The following is a 14,603-nucleotide window of genomic DNA, read 5'->3' as shown; positions in this document are numbered from 1 at the left end:
ACTTCGAGAGATATAAGCATGAAAGGCACTGGCTGGTCGCAATCAACAACTAGGGCCGCAGCATCAGCGCCAGGGCAGTCGCTGAGACGGAGCGATGGTGCAGTGGGTGAGGACACAGACTCCTCCAGGTTCCACCACCTATCCGCTGTGTGCTTTCTGGCAAGTTACTCAGCTTCTCTGTGCCCTCCACTGCAAACTGGGGACCACAGTACCCATCTCACAGGGCTGTTGGGATGACTAAGTGAATTAATATTTGTAAGGCACGAAGAACAGGACCTGGCACATAGTGTTTAAATAAATGAAAAAAAATGGGAATCGAACAGGGAGAGTGTGAAAAAAGCTGACAACATCAGAATTGGTGCCTGACACTCACTCCCTGCAGCGGTGACAGTGGTGGAAGAGTGGGCGGGGCCCAGGCCCTGCCTACGAGCTGGCTAGGATGGGGCTGTGCTTCAGGGCTCCCATCGGTGCCAGGCAAATCCAGGAAAGCTGGAGACAGATATGAAGCCTCAGTCCAGCTGAGGACTGAAGGCTATGAATATAGCGCTGCTGGGTGCGAGTCCACAAAGTCCAGACCCAAAGCAGAGCTGCCCTCACTCCCTAATTGTGTGGGGGTGCTCTGCAGCTGCCCAGCTGGAGGGCGAAGTGTGCACAGGGTTCCCCTCCCTGCCTTATCGGTCCTCACTCTCTGAAGGCAGCAGGAATCCTGGCTGCTGAGGCCACAGGACTGAGGAAAGGCTAAAACCTGGCCGGTTTCCTCACCCTGTACAAGCCAGGGGCCACCGGCCTCCTCTCTCCAAGAAAAGAGGTGAGTGGGATACTCCCAGAATCTGGGGATATGGGGCTCAGAAAACAGGCTGCTTTTCTGGACTCACCACTTTGGGCTTGAATGGTGGCTGGATCTCCCTGTTCTCCAGTTTTTCCCAGTCGATCCTCCGGAAGAAAGCATGTTCTCTCACGTCCCTCTCCCCCTCAGGCCCGCAGCCCAGCCGCTTGGCTGGGTGTTTGGTCATCAGCTAGAAAGGAAAAGGAGAAAAAGAGAACAATGGATGTCAAATGCTTCCCAGAGACAGCGCTTTCCATTTGCCTAGCTCTGCCTACAGCCCTGACTTTGTGGGCGCCTGGACAGCATCTCAGAGAGCTGACCAAGACACTCAGTGGCTTGTACAGAGTGAAGCCAACTCACAAAAATGACATTGGCAAGTGCAGCCCTGCCTATGATGGTTTTCAAGATAAGGGAACAGGGAAGCAATCTGAACCCATGGCCAAATGGAATAAGAAGAATTTAAACAGACATCTCACACGTTATCTATTTTGGAGACACCATGCTATACATGTATCTGGTAATAAAAAAAAAAAACATGCAATCACTAAAAATTGTGTGTGCTGAAAGCATCACAGTCTAGCATCACAGAGGATGCCATAATAAGCATCATATGTCTATGTATTGTCTGGGCTAAAATGTTATCAATCAAAGACTCATAAATTAGAAAAATAAATGCTATAACAAGCAAGGTGACTAGTTAATTCCGACTTGCCTATTGCAGGACACAGAGACAAACAACAGCTATGAGCTCTTTGAAGGCAGACGCCAGTTCCTCCCGACCTCAGTATCTCTCCCAAGTGCCCTGCTCTTGGATAACACATGACAAATGCCTCACAAATGATCACACTCACCAGATACTGTTAAGGGTATATTGTACTCCATCTTACTAAGCCTGAAAATAGCTTTGTGATCTAACTCTTGACCATTCCAAACTAGACAGACAAATCATGATCAGTGACTCTATTCCTAGAGCATTTTCTCAAAGTGTGTGCATATCTTCACCAAAACACACGCCCCAGAAGGTTCACAGCAGTTCTGCTTGTAACAGCCTCAAACCAAAGCAAGAACCATCCAAATATCCACCAGAAATAGAATGGATAAGGAAACGATGGTGTGTTCACACGGCGGAACACTGCACAGCAATATGACAGGAGGAACTACAACCCCACACAACAATGCAGACAAAATCCTCAATCACGATATTGAGTGAAAGCAGCCAGGCCAGGAGCAACACTACAAGGTTCAGTTTGTGCAGAGTTCAAAACAGGCCAAGACTAATCCATGCTGTCCAAACTTGGGGGGCAGGTTATCTTGGGGCGGGGTAGTGACTGTAGATGGGACAGGAGGGGGCTTCCAGGGTGGTGGAAACACAGTTTCCTGAGCTGGGTGCAATTATACGGGTGGATTCATTTTGTGAAGATTCATTTATCAGCATATTGATGATTTGTGCCATTGCTGTATGTATGCTATAGCTCAAGAAAAGTGCAGCAAACAAAGAACTAACTAAGTCGCACCAGGTGAGGCACGCGACGAGAGCACACACTTTCTATGGGCCTCTGACGACATCTGGTAGTCCCCACCACAATTTTATGAAATGGATTAGAATGAAAAGTGCAGTACAGTCATTAGGTGACTGGGCCAGAGTCCCAGGAAGTATTGGGATTCCAATCCATTCTCCCGGCCTTCACTTTCCCCACTGTGCCCTGTGTGACACCAAGCCCCAACCGTCGACGGCCAAAATGCAGTGGTGTGGGTTTGTGGTATTTCTGCCATCTCTCTTAGAAGTGTGGGGAAAGTATTTCTCCTACCAAAGCTCTTGGTCTATGATCACAAAAGGTATCCAAATCGACTTACTCCTTTGCAGATGGAAACAGCCTCCTTGGACAAGGATTTTGGATAGGAAACGTTGTGCTCCATGATAGACTGAAATAGCTCGTCCTCATCTTCACCATCGAATGGAGGCTGTTGTGGAAAAAAAGAAAGATGGGAAGGTATTTAGGCAGAGTAATTCTTTCACATGGTACCTGAAGAGCCAATTCAGCACCAAGGAACAGACCAGGTTTCTCAGCCCCCCGCAGGCTGCACAGTTAGCTCAGTGAACTTGAGGGTTTATTTGATTATCTTTAGTGAGGTTGACGGTTGTGTGTTTTTCATTTTTTCCCCTCTGTCTCGTTAATTATCTTGCCCTGGGCAACCCAAACAATCTTCAGGGAAAGTGTTTTTGAGTAATGTTTTTAATGATTTGCAAATAAACTATGATTAATCCATTAATCTTGTAAGCATGTGCTAAAAATCTAATTATGATCAAGTTAGGTTACAGACGGCTTTGTAGTCAGAAGGTAGGGGTGGCCGGTAGAAAATGCCAACACTTTCATTGGGGGTGAAGGGGACTTGAGAACATGGCCTAAGAGGACGTCCCCAGTAATTCACACCAGGCCTCTGACCCAACAAGGAGCTGCTTTGCTGGGGGGGCCTTCCACCTGCACAGTGGCAGTGATGGGACCTCAGCTTCCATTGGACGACTCCTCCCTCGTCCACTTTGACTGGGTTCACAGTTACCAGGCTGAGACAGGAAGGCACGCTGGCCCCGTGGGAGCTCATGGCTTTAGAGTCAGGTGGATCTGGACCAGAATTCTAGCTCTACTAACTTCCTAGCTGGGTGTCCACAAGCAAATGACTTCGTTCTTTAAAACACAGTTCTCCAACTGGTAAGATGGGCTTTCTGGGAGTAAAGTGCCTTGTATTTTGTGTTGTACCCGGTAAGTGCCCAATGAAGGCAACTTAGTGGTGCTATTATTTAAGGCAGAGCAACTTTCTTGGGAAGGGCCTTGAGAATCTTCTAGGAAGAAAGGCTGAGCTCACGATGCCCTTTGAACTTTTTCCTCCAGCATGTCTGTAGTCCTGAGGGATCCATTACTTCCCTGTCACTCTGGCGGGATGGCACAGGAGGAAAGCGTTCATGGGAAATTCCGTAATGCTTCCCTTTGGCTTTGTAACCTTGAGCTTAGCATAAGAAAGGCAGAGCAGGGCCCAGCGCTTGTACAGAATCCTTTTGTTTAATCTGGAGGTGTTCCCTTCTCGTGGGAAAGAGGAGTCAGTCACTGGCTGACATGGGCAGGTCACACAGTGATGGTGTTTGGCTTAATTTTGAACTGAGTCCTGGATCACAGGTAACTGTGCAGTAGTCAGAAGGATGCCCTTCTTATCAAACATTTTCTCCCAAGTCAGAGGCAGCCGTTGAGCCAAGCAGATCCCTCCCCTCAACCACCACCCACAAATCACCTCAACCTGTTCATCCAGCACCCGAGACCTGACCTCAGTCTCCTGCCCAGTCCTGAACGGGAGCCACGTGCCCCGAGGAAAAGATGCCAAGTCTATAAAGAGCCCCAGTGGGAGGACAGAGAGAGGCCTGGGTGTCTGGTACCACTCAACATTTTTTTGGTCTGGAAATACAAGTAAATAGGCCTCTTTTTGTGTTGTAAGTGCCTGGTGTAAAGAAGGTTTAATTTGGCTGAAGCTACAGGTGAGTGAAGAGAGCTAAAATGAGCCTGCCTGTGAGGGACTCACAGCAGGGCAAGGGGCAGCTGGCCACAGCGACTTCCACCAGTAGGAATAACATGGAGACTGGGAGGCCCCCAGGGCAGCTTGGAGGGGCACCCACCAGGGGGTGCAGGCTGCTGACAGCCACCTGTGTCAGCAGGGACAGCTACCTGTGCCAGCAGGGGGACAGGTAGCTTCCATCTGTAGAGGGCAGGGCAGGCAGGCAGTGGTGGGAGAGAGCTGTGATGGAGCTACAGTGCAGGATGGCCCTGTGTCCGCCCCACCGTATCCTCCCTGCCCAACAGCACGCAGCCTACTTCTTCTATACACCTATTATAGGTCACCCATGACATTTTCCCTCATCAGTGATCCATAAACCTGGCTGAGTTTTGGCGAAGGAGGTTTTTGTAACTAAAACAAATGTAGTGGCTGGGCGTGGTGGCTCACGCCTCTAATCCCAGCACTTTGGGAGGCCAAGGTGTGTGGATTACCTGAGGTCAGGAGTTCAAGACCAGCCTGGCCAACATGGCGAGACTTCATCTCTACTAAAAACACAAAAAATTAGCCAACTGTGGTGGCACACGCCTGTAGTCCCAGCTCCTCAGGAGGCTGAGGCATGAGAATCACTTGAACCCAGGAGGCAGAAGTTGCGGTGAGCTTAGACTGCACTGCTGTACTCTAGCCTGAGAGACAGAGCAAGACTGTTTCCAAAACAAAAACATGGCGTGGTTTCTGCTCAGGGCGTGGCCTGCACCCTGCAGGGGTGCAAGGTTCCTGAACTGGCTGTGTGACACTCTCTGCAATGCAAACGTGACCTGGCGGGGAAGGGGGCAGAGGCTCTGCTTCCAGGTCACTGATTGGCACCTCACCATGTGGCCCAAGAGGGCCTCTAGTCAGGGCCAGACACATACTTTCCAAGTCTTAGTGCAAAATGAAAACGGGAGTCCCTCATTTCAAAACTATGAAGAATTTCCAGATGGCGACAGCATAGCACCAAACCAAATGCAAAGCCCTGTGCGACCATGTATGCTGCATGCCCCCGAAGCGGGCTAAATGGGGTGCACCTTGTTGGGCAGCGACAAAGGTGCCAGCAAAATTCAACCAGCCTCTCTGGAGGTGCTTGAATCTTAGCTGCAGGAATGCTGCAGGGGCCAAGTCACAGACAATGCAAACCAAAGGCCTAAGAGAAACGTTCTCTAAGAAACACAGGTGGAGCTTCCCCAGGAACCTGGCTTGAATAGGGCAGTGGGAAGCTTCTTCTCATTTGAAGACGATTAGATCAATGCAGCTGCAGCCACCCCACCTCCAAATGTGGAAGGCCAGAAATTGTCTGGGGAACATTCTGTGCATGGTACTGGCCTACCAGATCTACTTAGTTGTCTCCTGGCAAGGGAACCAGCTTTGCCAGGTGAGCTGTCCCCACATATGTTCATGTCTGAAGGCTAATGGCTGTATCAGGGATTCGATTCTATAGACCAAAGGAGGACTTTTACTGTCAAGTCTTCTTTGGGTCCCACTGAAGGCTGGATACGGACACTCCCCAAAGAATATTCCTCAGAACATTAATCCTACAGCATCCTCCTAGGTCCAAGTTTGCATCCTATACTCCTCTCTGGCAATCTGCTTTAACATTTAAATTGTAAAGGCCCTGAGAAGTCCTGCAGTGAACAAAGCTGTTTAACTCAATGTGAATTCTTAGTCCAGGGCTGGAAGGATCCTCAGAGGCCTCTTAGGCTTGTGTGGTGGAATAAGATGCTTAAGCTATAACAAAGCCATAAGATCAAACGCTCCTGTGACAGAGCCTGTGCATTCCAGCCTTGATGTGGCCCCAAGGATTAGGGATTCTCCATCACCACAGCCCAAGGAGGGGACATATCTCTGTCCCTCACGTTTTTCACCGCCGTGAGTCTATGTTGCCCAATAAGGCAGGAGCATTGTGGGCACGAGGGGAGGAGCAGCGACAGTGACCACAGTGGCGTTCACTTCTCAGCCCCTCTCTGCACGTCAGGGGCTGTGCAGAGAGCTTGGGTGGCACTGCTCACTCAATCCGCAAATCAGTCTCAGGAGCCAGGTGCTAACCCAGACATCCTGAATTTGGAGCCTGGGGCTCTTAGCCATTATGAGCAATTCTGCCTGCCCTGCTGTGAAGGGTGACATCCAGCACTGCTCCTGGTAGGGGTGAAGTCAGGTGGGGGGGCGGGTACTCGGCTACAGGCCCACCTAGCATGTAAAGAGAACTCTGATGAGGGCAAGGGTGTTGCGGTAAATTTTAGAAGGCTGATTCACAGCCTACACAATGTGCAGTGATGAGTTCTGAAAATGAAGAGGTGGGGCAGCCCCGGGGGCCTGAGATGTTTCAAGTCACCCCATAGAGAGCGACCGGCCTCTGGGCTAGAGACCTGGCATGGTTTCCCAGCTCTAATGAATTGATGGGAATCAGGCTGGCTCCCTCCTTCCCAGCTGCTGGCCGATGCAGCTTCTGTGCTTCCCCAAATTCCTGCTGGCTGAAGATGGCATGAACCTGAAGAAGGTAAAAGAGGGCTGTTCTTGGGTGTAGGGGAGAGGAGTAGTTAAGTGCCTTCTCCCAGTTTTGGAATACCATGAAATCAAAGGCATCCTTTTTCCTAATCTGTTTCCTCTGTTGCAAAGATAGAGGCTATTTTTTTTTTAATTGTGATAAAATATATATAACACAGGCTGGGTGTGGTGACTCACGCCTATAATCCCAGCACTTTGGGAGGTCGAGGCGGGCAGATCACAAGGTCAAGAGTTTGAGATCAGCCTGGCCAACATGGTGAAACCCCGTCTCTACTAAAAATACAAAAATTAGCTGGGCACGGTAGAGGGTGCCTGTAGTCCCTGTTACTTGGGAGACTGAGGCAGGAGAATCGCTTGAACCCAGGAGGCGGAGGTTGCAGTGAGCCGAGATTGCACCACTGCACTCCAGCCTGGGCGACAGAGTGAAACTGTCTCACAAAAACAACCAACCAGAAAAACAAAACCATATGTGTGTGTGTGTGTGTGTGTGTGTGTGTGTGTGTATGTGTGTATACGTATTATATAACACAAAATTTACCATCTTAACCACTTTTAAGTGCACTGCACTGAGGTATTAAGTACGTTCATGTTGTTCCATAAGCATCACCACTGGCCATCTCCAGAACTTTTTCATCTTCCCAACTGAAACTCCACTCACAAAACAGACTCCCCATTCTCCCATCCCCTCAGCCCCTGGCAGCCACCATTCGGCTTTCTGTCGCTATGATTTGACTACTCTAGGCATCTCATATAAGTGAGGTGATACATGTCCCTGTGACTGGCTTACTTCAAGATGTAGACTATTGGTATCTTAACTGTGCCTTCGGGGATCAGTAAGGATAGGCTGGGTCCTGCTGTGGAAACAAACAACTGAGACCATCTCCAAAGCATAAGACAACACGTTTCACTTCCTGCTTATGCTACCTATACACTGGGGGTCAGAGAGGCCTCTGCTGGTTGCACTCGGGGACCCACTGGGATGGAGCAGCCACCATCACAGTCTTGCTGCAGCAAAGATTGGTGCAGCAGCTCTTCAGTGTCTTGTACCTGCGCTTCCAGCCCCACCCTGGAGTACCTCCCCTCTGATCTCATTGGCCAGTGCTGGTCATATGCTGCTCCCTGACACCCCACAAATACACGAGAAAGGAAGTACAATCCTACCGTGACAGGAGGGAGGAAGACTACGAGTACCTGGTAAAATGACCAGCACATTCAGAAAAGCTCCCTGGAGCCCGTTTTATATTTTTGGTTTTTTTTTAGATGGAGTCTCACTCTGTTGCCCAGGCTGGAGTGCAGTGGTGCGATCTCAGCTCACTGAAACCTCCGCCTCCCAGGTTCAAGTGATTCTCCTGCCTCAGCCTCCCGAGTGGCTGGGATTACAGGTGCACGTCACCACACCCAGCGAAATTTTTGTATTTTTAGTAGAGACGGGGTTTCACCATCTTGGCTAGGCTGGTCTTGAACTCCTGACCTCAAGTGATCTGCCTGCCTTGGCCTCCCAAAGTGCTGGGATTACAGGTGTGCACCGCCATGCCTAGCTTGAAGCCCTATTTTAAATGAAAATTATGTAATATGGTGGGGAAGGGAAGTCTACGAAAAAAGCATCCCCATTCCCTTTACCTGGTCACAAAAATTGCTCTCATTTTTATATAGGTTCTTATGCTTCCTTATATTATTTTCTTTTTTCTTTCTTTTTTTTTTTTTGAGATAGAGTCTTGCTCTGTCACCCAGGCTAGAGTGCAGTGGTGCAATCTTGGCTCACTGCAACCTTATGCCTCCCAAGTTCAAGAGATTCTCCCGCCTCAGCCTCCTGAGTAGCTGGGATTACAGGTGTGCACTAGCACGCCCAACTAATTTTTGTATTTTTAGTCGAGACAGGGTTTCACCATCTTGGCCAGGCTGGTCTACAAACTCCTGACCTCGTGATCCACCCACCTTGGACTCCCAAAGTGCTCGGATTACAGGCGTGAACTACTGTGCCCAGCATCTTACATTATTTTCAAATTATGATGCAAAATTTGGAGTTTTTTTTTCACTGTCTGTTGCAAATACATTTTCTTTGTTGCCACCAGTGTTCCCATGAGCTGAATGCCACCGAGGTGATGCGTCATCAGGACAGATCCACTGGTCCACAGCACATTTACAATTGCTTCCAGCATGTACCCTCATCACTAACGCTACTAGAGACACCTGTGCATCTCCCTGTTTTCTTCTCTGAATCACATCCCCATAATAACTTCCCAGGTGTGGCATCCTGTAGCCTAAAAAAATGTGAACACATTTACGGCCTTTGTTAAGTCTCTCTAGGTTTAAGTCTCCCTGGAGCATGTGACAGGTAATCACTCGCTCTCAGGCCCTGGTGTTGAAGGCAAGGGAATGGTGAAAAGTTATTAATTCTATTCCTTTTCCTTTCCAGTACTGCCAGCCACTTAGCCTGGGGACCATGGGTGTTATGTGTCACTGAGGTGCTTCAGTACATGACCATTTTGGATGCCTTCTCTTGCCTCTTTCCCCCATTCCCATGGTTTTTAATTTCTACAAATCTGGACTCAATGTTCCAAGCTAAGCTACCTGCTGAAAAGTCTTGGGTTGGTGTAAACATTTTCTGAATGGGTTCTATCCCCTCTCACCCAGCTCCTTCTCACTTTAACAATATGTGATTGTGAGTTTTAAACTGACACATGAGGGATGATGGTTCAGATTTTGCAAAAAACTATTTCTTTTTTTTTTTTTTTGAGACAGAGTCTCGCTTAGTCGCCCAGGCTGGAGTGCAGTGGCGCGATCTCGGCTCACTGCAAGCTCCGCCTCCCGGGTTCACGCCATTCTCCTGCCTCAGCCTCCCGAGTAGCTGGGACTACAGGCGCCCGCCGCCTCGCCCGGCTAATTTTTTGCATTTTTAGTAGAGACGGGGTTTCACCGTGTTAGCCAGGATGGTCTCGATCTCCTGACCTCGTGATCCGCCCGCCTCGGCCTCCCAAAGTGCTGGGATTACAGGCGTGAGCCACCGCGCCTGGCAAAAAACTATTTCTAATCACAGGTGTGAGCCACCTCACTGCACTGGTGCATCTTAGCTAGGAAGTGGTCATGGAGGCCACGCTTATTTGCAAATCACAGAAACCTGGGCTGGGGGCCGGGCATGCTCCCCTGGACAATTCAGGCCGAAGCTCTGAGATGAAGTGGCGATTACTGATTCAGTAGGAGTGAAGTCAAAGCATAAATAACCCAGGGAGAAAAGGGCATAAGGAGAGGGCTGGTCCCTTTATGACGATCACCGAGAACACTTCCAGGTGCAAAATGCTCATTAGAGTGCTGCGTAAACACTATTTATGCCCCAAAAGTGTTCGTATTTGTCAAGCAGTCCAGGAACTGAATAAAGACTCAGGCTGTTTATTCTTAACTGCCCCCTTGGCTGTGACAATAAATAAAGCAAATGAGAAGAAAATGGCAATAAACTATTTTTTTCCTGCTCATCTTCAGTCCTCTGCGATTAAAGAGGACAAACTTAGACCAAAACCCTGTCAACAACTTTATCATTAATCTTACTTTTCAGTAACAACATCTACACCCTTTGCTGGGTCTCCGGGATTGCTGAAGCTTGGAGGGGCTGTGGATAATACTGGGTAGAGCCTTCATTATCCTTCCTGAGCTGAGTCGCAGCCTAGGAATATGTTTAAATTTGCATTGAGTCACAGAGAAAGATGAAGGGGCTTTGAATGAAAACACTGTGTTTGCAGCAGGTGAGGTGGAGATTTAGAGGAACAAGGGCTGTTGTTATCTGTGCCTGCCATTGCACCAGAGTGTGGGATGCCTTTAAGGAGTCTTTTTTTTTTTGGAGACAGGGTCTCCCTCTCTCACCCAGGCTGGAGTGCAGTGATGTGATCAAGGCTCACTGCCAGCCTTGACCCCAGGGCTCAATCAATCCTTCCACCTCAGCCTCCTGAGTAGCTGGGACTACAGGCGCTTGCCACCACACCCAGCTAATTTTCGTATATTTTGTAGAAGGGATTTTGTCATGTTGCCCAGGCTCATCTCCAACTCCTGGATTCAAGTGATCCACCCACCTTGGCCTCCCAAGTGCCCCAAAGGGATTATAAACATGAGCCACCTCGCCTGGTCTAAGATGTCATCTTTAAAGAATATCACCGTTTTCAACAGAGATTATGGAGACCGGAAGGTATGCATATAAGGCAGGCTAAGTGGCTCTGAGAAGCAGCATGGGAAATATTGGAAACAGGCCAGAAAGTTTGCAGAGCTCTTGAGAGCAGGAGCCTAGTGCTCTCCAGGGGGCGTAAGCTTAATAGGAAAACCTTTAAATAAGGCCTGGAAACCACCTCAAGGCCAATTTGCAAACGAGGTCTGAGGCCCGTGTCATAGGGCTTCAAAACGCACCACAAATGGGACTTCCCTGCCAGAAAAAAGCATTCCTTGAGCTCTCCCCTAGGGAATGAAGTCCCAGGAAAGGCTTGGAGAGGAGAGAAGCCAGGCAGCGCGAGGGAGGAGGACTTTCCTGCAGGCCCGGTTCTGAAATTCTTGTCTCCTGCTGGCCAAGAGTCTACTCACGTGACCTCTTGTTTTTTTTTTTTTTTTTGAGATGGAGTCTCGCGCTGTCGCCCGGGCTGGAGTGCAGTGGCGCGATCTCGGCTCACTGCAAGCTCCGCTTCCCGGGTTCACGCCATTCTCCTGCCTCAGCCTCCTGAGTAGCTGGGACTACAGGCGCCCACCACCGCGCCCGGCTAATTTTTTGTATTTTTAGTAGAGACGGGGTTTCACTGTGGTCTCGATCTCCTGACCTTGTGATCCGCCCGCCTCGGCCTCCCAAAGTGCTGGGATTACAGGCTTGAGCCACCGCGTCTTGTAAAGCGCCCTCGGAAACAGATCCTGGCTTCGTTTCCGCCCAGCCTCTTTTGCTTGTTAGTGTATGCAAATGTGACTGTTAATGAAAGCAGGGTTTGTTTTCTGGACTCAAGAGCTGAACATTCAAGTGGGATCAAGAGGGGGACTTGGCTTTTTGTGCCTTCATCGACAGCAGGGCTCCTAGGAGGCCTGTAATTCAGAGCCGAATTTTACTGTCAAAATTTTAAGGAAGGGGAAATTAACTTGAGGAGCAGACAACTCCTGTTTCCCCAGCTGTTGACTCACTGACGGTGACTGTGTATGAACTGCCTTTCTGTGTTTACACACAGACGTATATGGCCTAAGAGGAACGCTTTGGTGGGGCGGGGCGGGGGGCACTGAATAAATAATAAACCACTCTTTTGATGTCAGTCAAGTCTTAACACCATTGAGAAATAATGATCAAATGCAAGCTAAAGCTTTATGTCTTTCAATGTCTACAAGACTATTTCAGTATTTAGGAAATATAATGAAAGACACTAAAAGGAGAGATCATCCACAGCCTCCCATCCTAGAGACAAAGCCCCTGGTCTGGAGATGACCTTCATGTTCGCAGCCTTACAATAGGTGGCTGTTCGGACACGAGCGGGGCAGGAAAGGGCTCCTCCTACCCACCAGGAAACTCAGGCGACCATCAGGTGATGGTCAGGTGGTTAACTGTCTCTCTAAAGTAATAACTGGTCGCAGCCAGCACCAAGGAAAGGCAGTCTCCCAATAAAGACAAACACCTGAAACTGGCGAGCAGCAGCTTCCCGGTAAGATCTCAGGAGTTGGGTGAGTGGGCTCACGCATGCGCATGAAGAGGCAACATGGCGGAGTTTCAGCAGTACACCACCTCCTAGGGACGTCTGACTGGTAAGGGAAGAATGCTCCAGCTGAGCACACGTGTAACTCCAGTAAACACACTGCACATGCCGCCCCTCCCAGGCATTAGCAGGCCACTGCGCGCGGACAGGGAAGAATCAGGGGAGAAGAGATGTAAGCCCCTGGAAGAATGCCAAGGTGTAAACCCCCAGCTCAGAAGTCCAAGAGTGCACTGGATCTCTCGAGTCGCCGGCCTGGCCCTCTTCCAAATGCACTTTATTCTCTTTTGTTCCTGCTCGGATGCTTTTTCATACGCTTTCATTCCTCTCTAAAACTTGTCTTCGGCCAGCTGTGGTGGCTCAACGCCTGTAATCCCAGCACTTGGGAGGCTGAGGCAGGTGGGTCACGAGGTCAGGAGTTCAGGACCAGCCTGACTAAAAATACAAAAATTAGTCGGGTGTGGTGGTGGGTGTCTGTAATCCCAGCCGCTATGCAGGCTGAGGCAGAAAATTACTTGAACCCGGGAGGCGGAGGTTGCAGTGAGCTGAGATCGCGCCACTGCACTCCAGCCTGGGCGACAGAGCAAAACTCCTTTGCCAAGGATGTGTCCTATGTGGGTGTGGGGCACTGATCCACAGAGTCATTCAAGGACTCAAGTTTCTCGCGTCTGTCAGCCCCACCATCTATTAGGGTCTCAGATTTCTCCATTAATTCCTCCTAATTTCAGCTGAGAGCATGAGGACAGTCACATAGGATGTCTTAGGGGCAAGGCCTAGAGGTGGCAGCTAGTACGACTCACCCTGATGACACAGATATTAAGCCATTATATTAGAAAGTGCCATGTAAGGCAATAAGGCACATGGTTATCTGGTACATGTCACATCATAAGGGAAACCTAATTTACTTTCCTTAACTGGAAGTTCAGCCTCACTGGACTTCTGTGAAAATTACAATGAATTGCCAAAGGTGAGATAGGAGGAGATGGGGAGAATCTATTAAAATGCTTCTTCAAGGTAACTGTCTTCTTCCTTAAACACTGCTACTAATTACACACATGGGCAGCAGCTGGGGCAATCTTTGCAGACAAACTTGCAGGGAACCATAACCCAACCCCAGTTTTAAGATACTGAAAACTTAAGAGGCCACTGCTGTCATCAACGTGCAGTTTTCTTTTTTGACACCGTGCAATGCAGTGGCACAATCTTGGCTCACTGCAGCCTCCGCCTCTGAGGCTCAAGCAATTCTCATGCCTCAACGGCCCAAGTAGCTGAGTTTGCAGACGTGCACCACCACGTTTGGCTAATTTTTGTGTTTTTAGTAGAGATGGCGGTTTCACCATGTTGGCCAGGGTGGTCTCAAACTCCTGACCTCAGGCGATCCACCTGCCTCGGCTTCCAAAAGTGCTGGGATTACAGCCATGAGCCACCATGCCTGGCCAACATGCACATTTCATAATGTGAAACCAACACTGTCTACACTCCAGGTTGAAGCTTTCAATATGGAGTTTCTATGACCAGTGATAATTTCTGTGCATACTGAACGTGATCCACTTTGAAGGGGGAGTTTCTTCCTCTTTCGTCTGGGTCAGGGACATCACACCAACAACACCAGCCACACTAAAACGTCAGGTCCTGCTCTCGAGGCCCAACCAGAGCTGAAGTATTCACATAACACAGCAATAAACAAACATGAAAACGTAGCAAAACATTACCTGCCCGGCAAGCATTTCATACAACAGGACGCCATAGGCCCACCAGTCCACAGATTTTCCATATGGCTGATAAGCGATAATCTGTGTGAAAACAAACACATCAATTACATCAGTGGTAAGTCCGGTAGCCTCTGTGAGAACAGGTAAGTCAAGCAGGTAGGCATTTATACACTCAGTTTATGCAGATGAGGTGCCAAGATCTGTCTTTGATGTTACAACAAGGGAAGAGGATCCTCCAAGCCAGACACACCAAGAACTATTACCCCGAAATTCACTGCCCATGGCTGGTTT

At 49.1% G+C, this 14,603-nt stretch overlaps 1 protein-coding gene across 4 annotated transcripts in view; it reads right to left on the bottom strand.

Annotated features, from left to right (window-relative positions):
• PRKCA (protein kinase C alpha) overlaps positions 1-14,603 on the bottom strand; it is a 502,775-nt gene that overhangs the window by 14,510 nt on the left and 473,662 nt on the right. For all 4 annotated transcript variants that reach the window (XM_017950891.2, XM_017950892.2, XM_009191055.4 and 1 more), the window contains 3 exons: positions 14,313-14,393; positions 2,681-2,788; positions 876-1,016 (listed from right to left, as the gene is read on the bottom strand). In XM_017950891.2, coding sequence (XP_017806380.1) covers positions 876-1,016; positions 2,681-2,788; positions 14,313-14,393 — 330 coding nt within the window. The remainder of the gene's footprint in view (positions 1-875; positions 1,017-2,680; positions 2,789-14,312; positions 14,394-14,603) is intronic.

This window comes from Papio anubis, chromosome 17, assembly GCF_008728515.1.
Source record: "Papio anubis isolate 15944 chromosome 17, Panubis1.0, whole genome shotgun sequence".
NCBI classification, from domain to species: domain Eukaryota; kingdom Metazoa; phylum Chordata; class Mammalia; order Primates; family Cercopithecidae; genus Papio; species Papio anubis.
The sequence above is the reverse complement of the archived record's forward strand: the minus strand, read 5'-3'. Positions and strand labels throughout refer to the sequence as shown.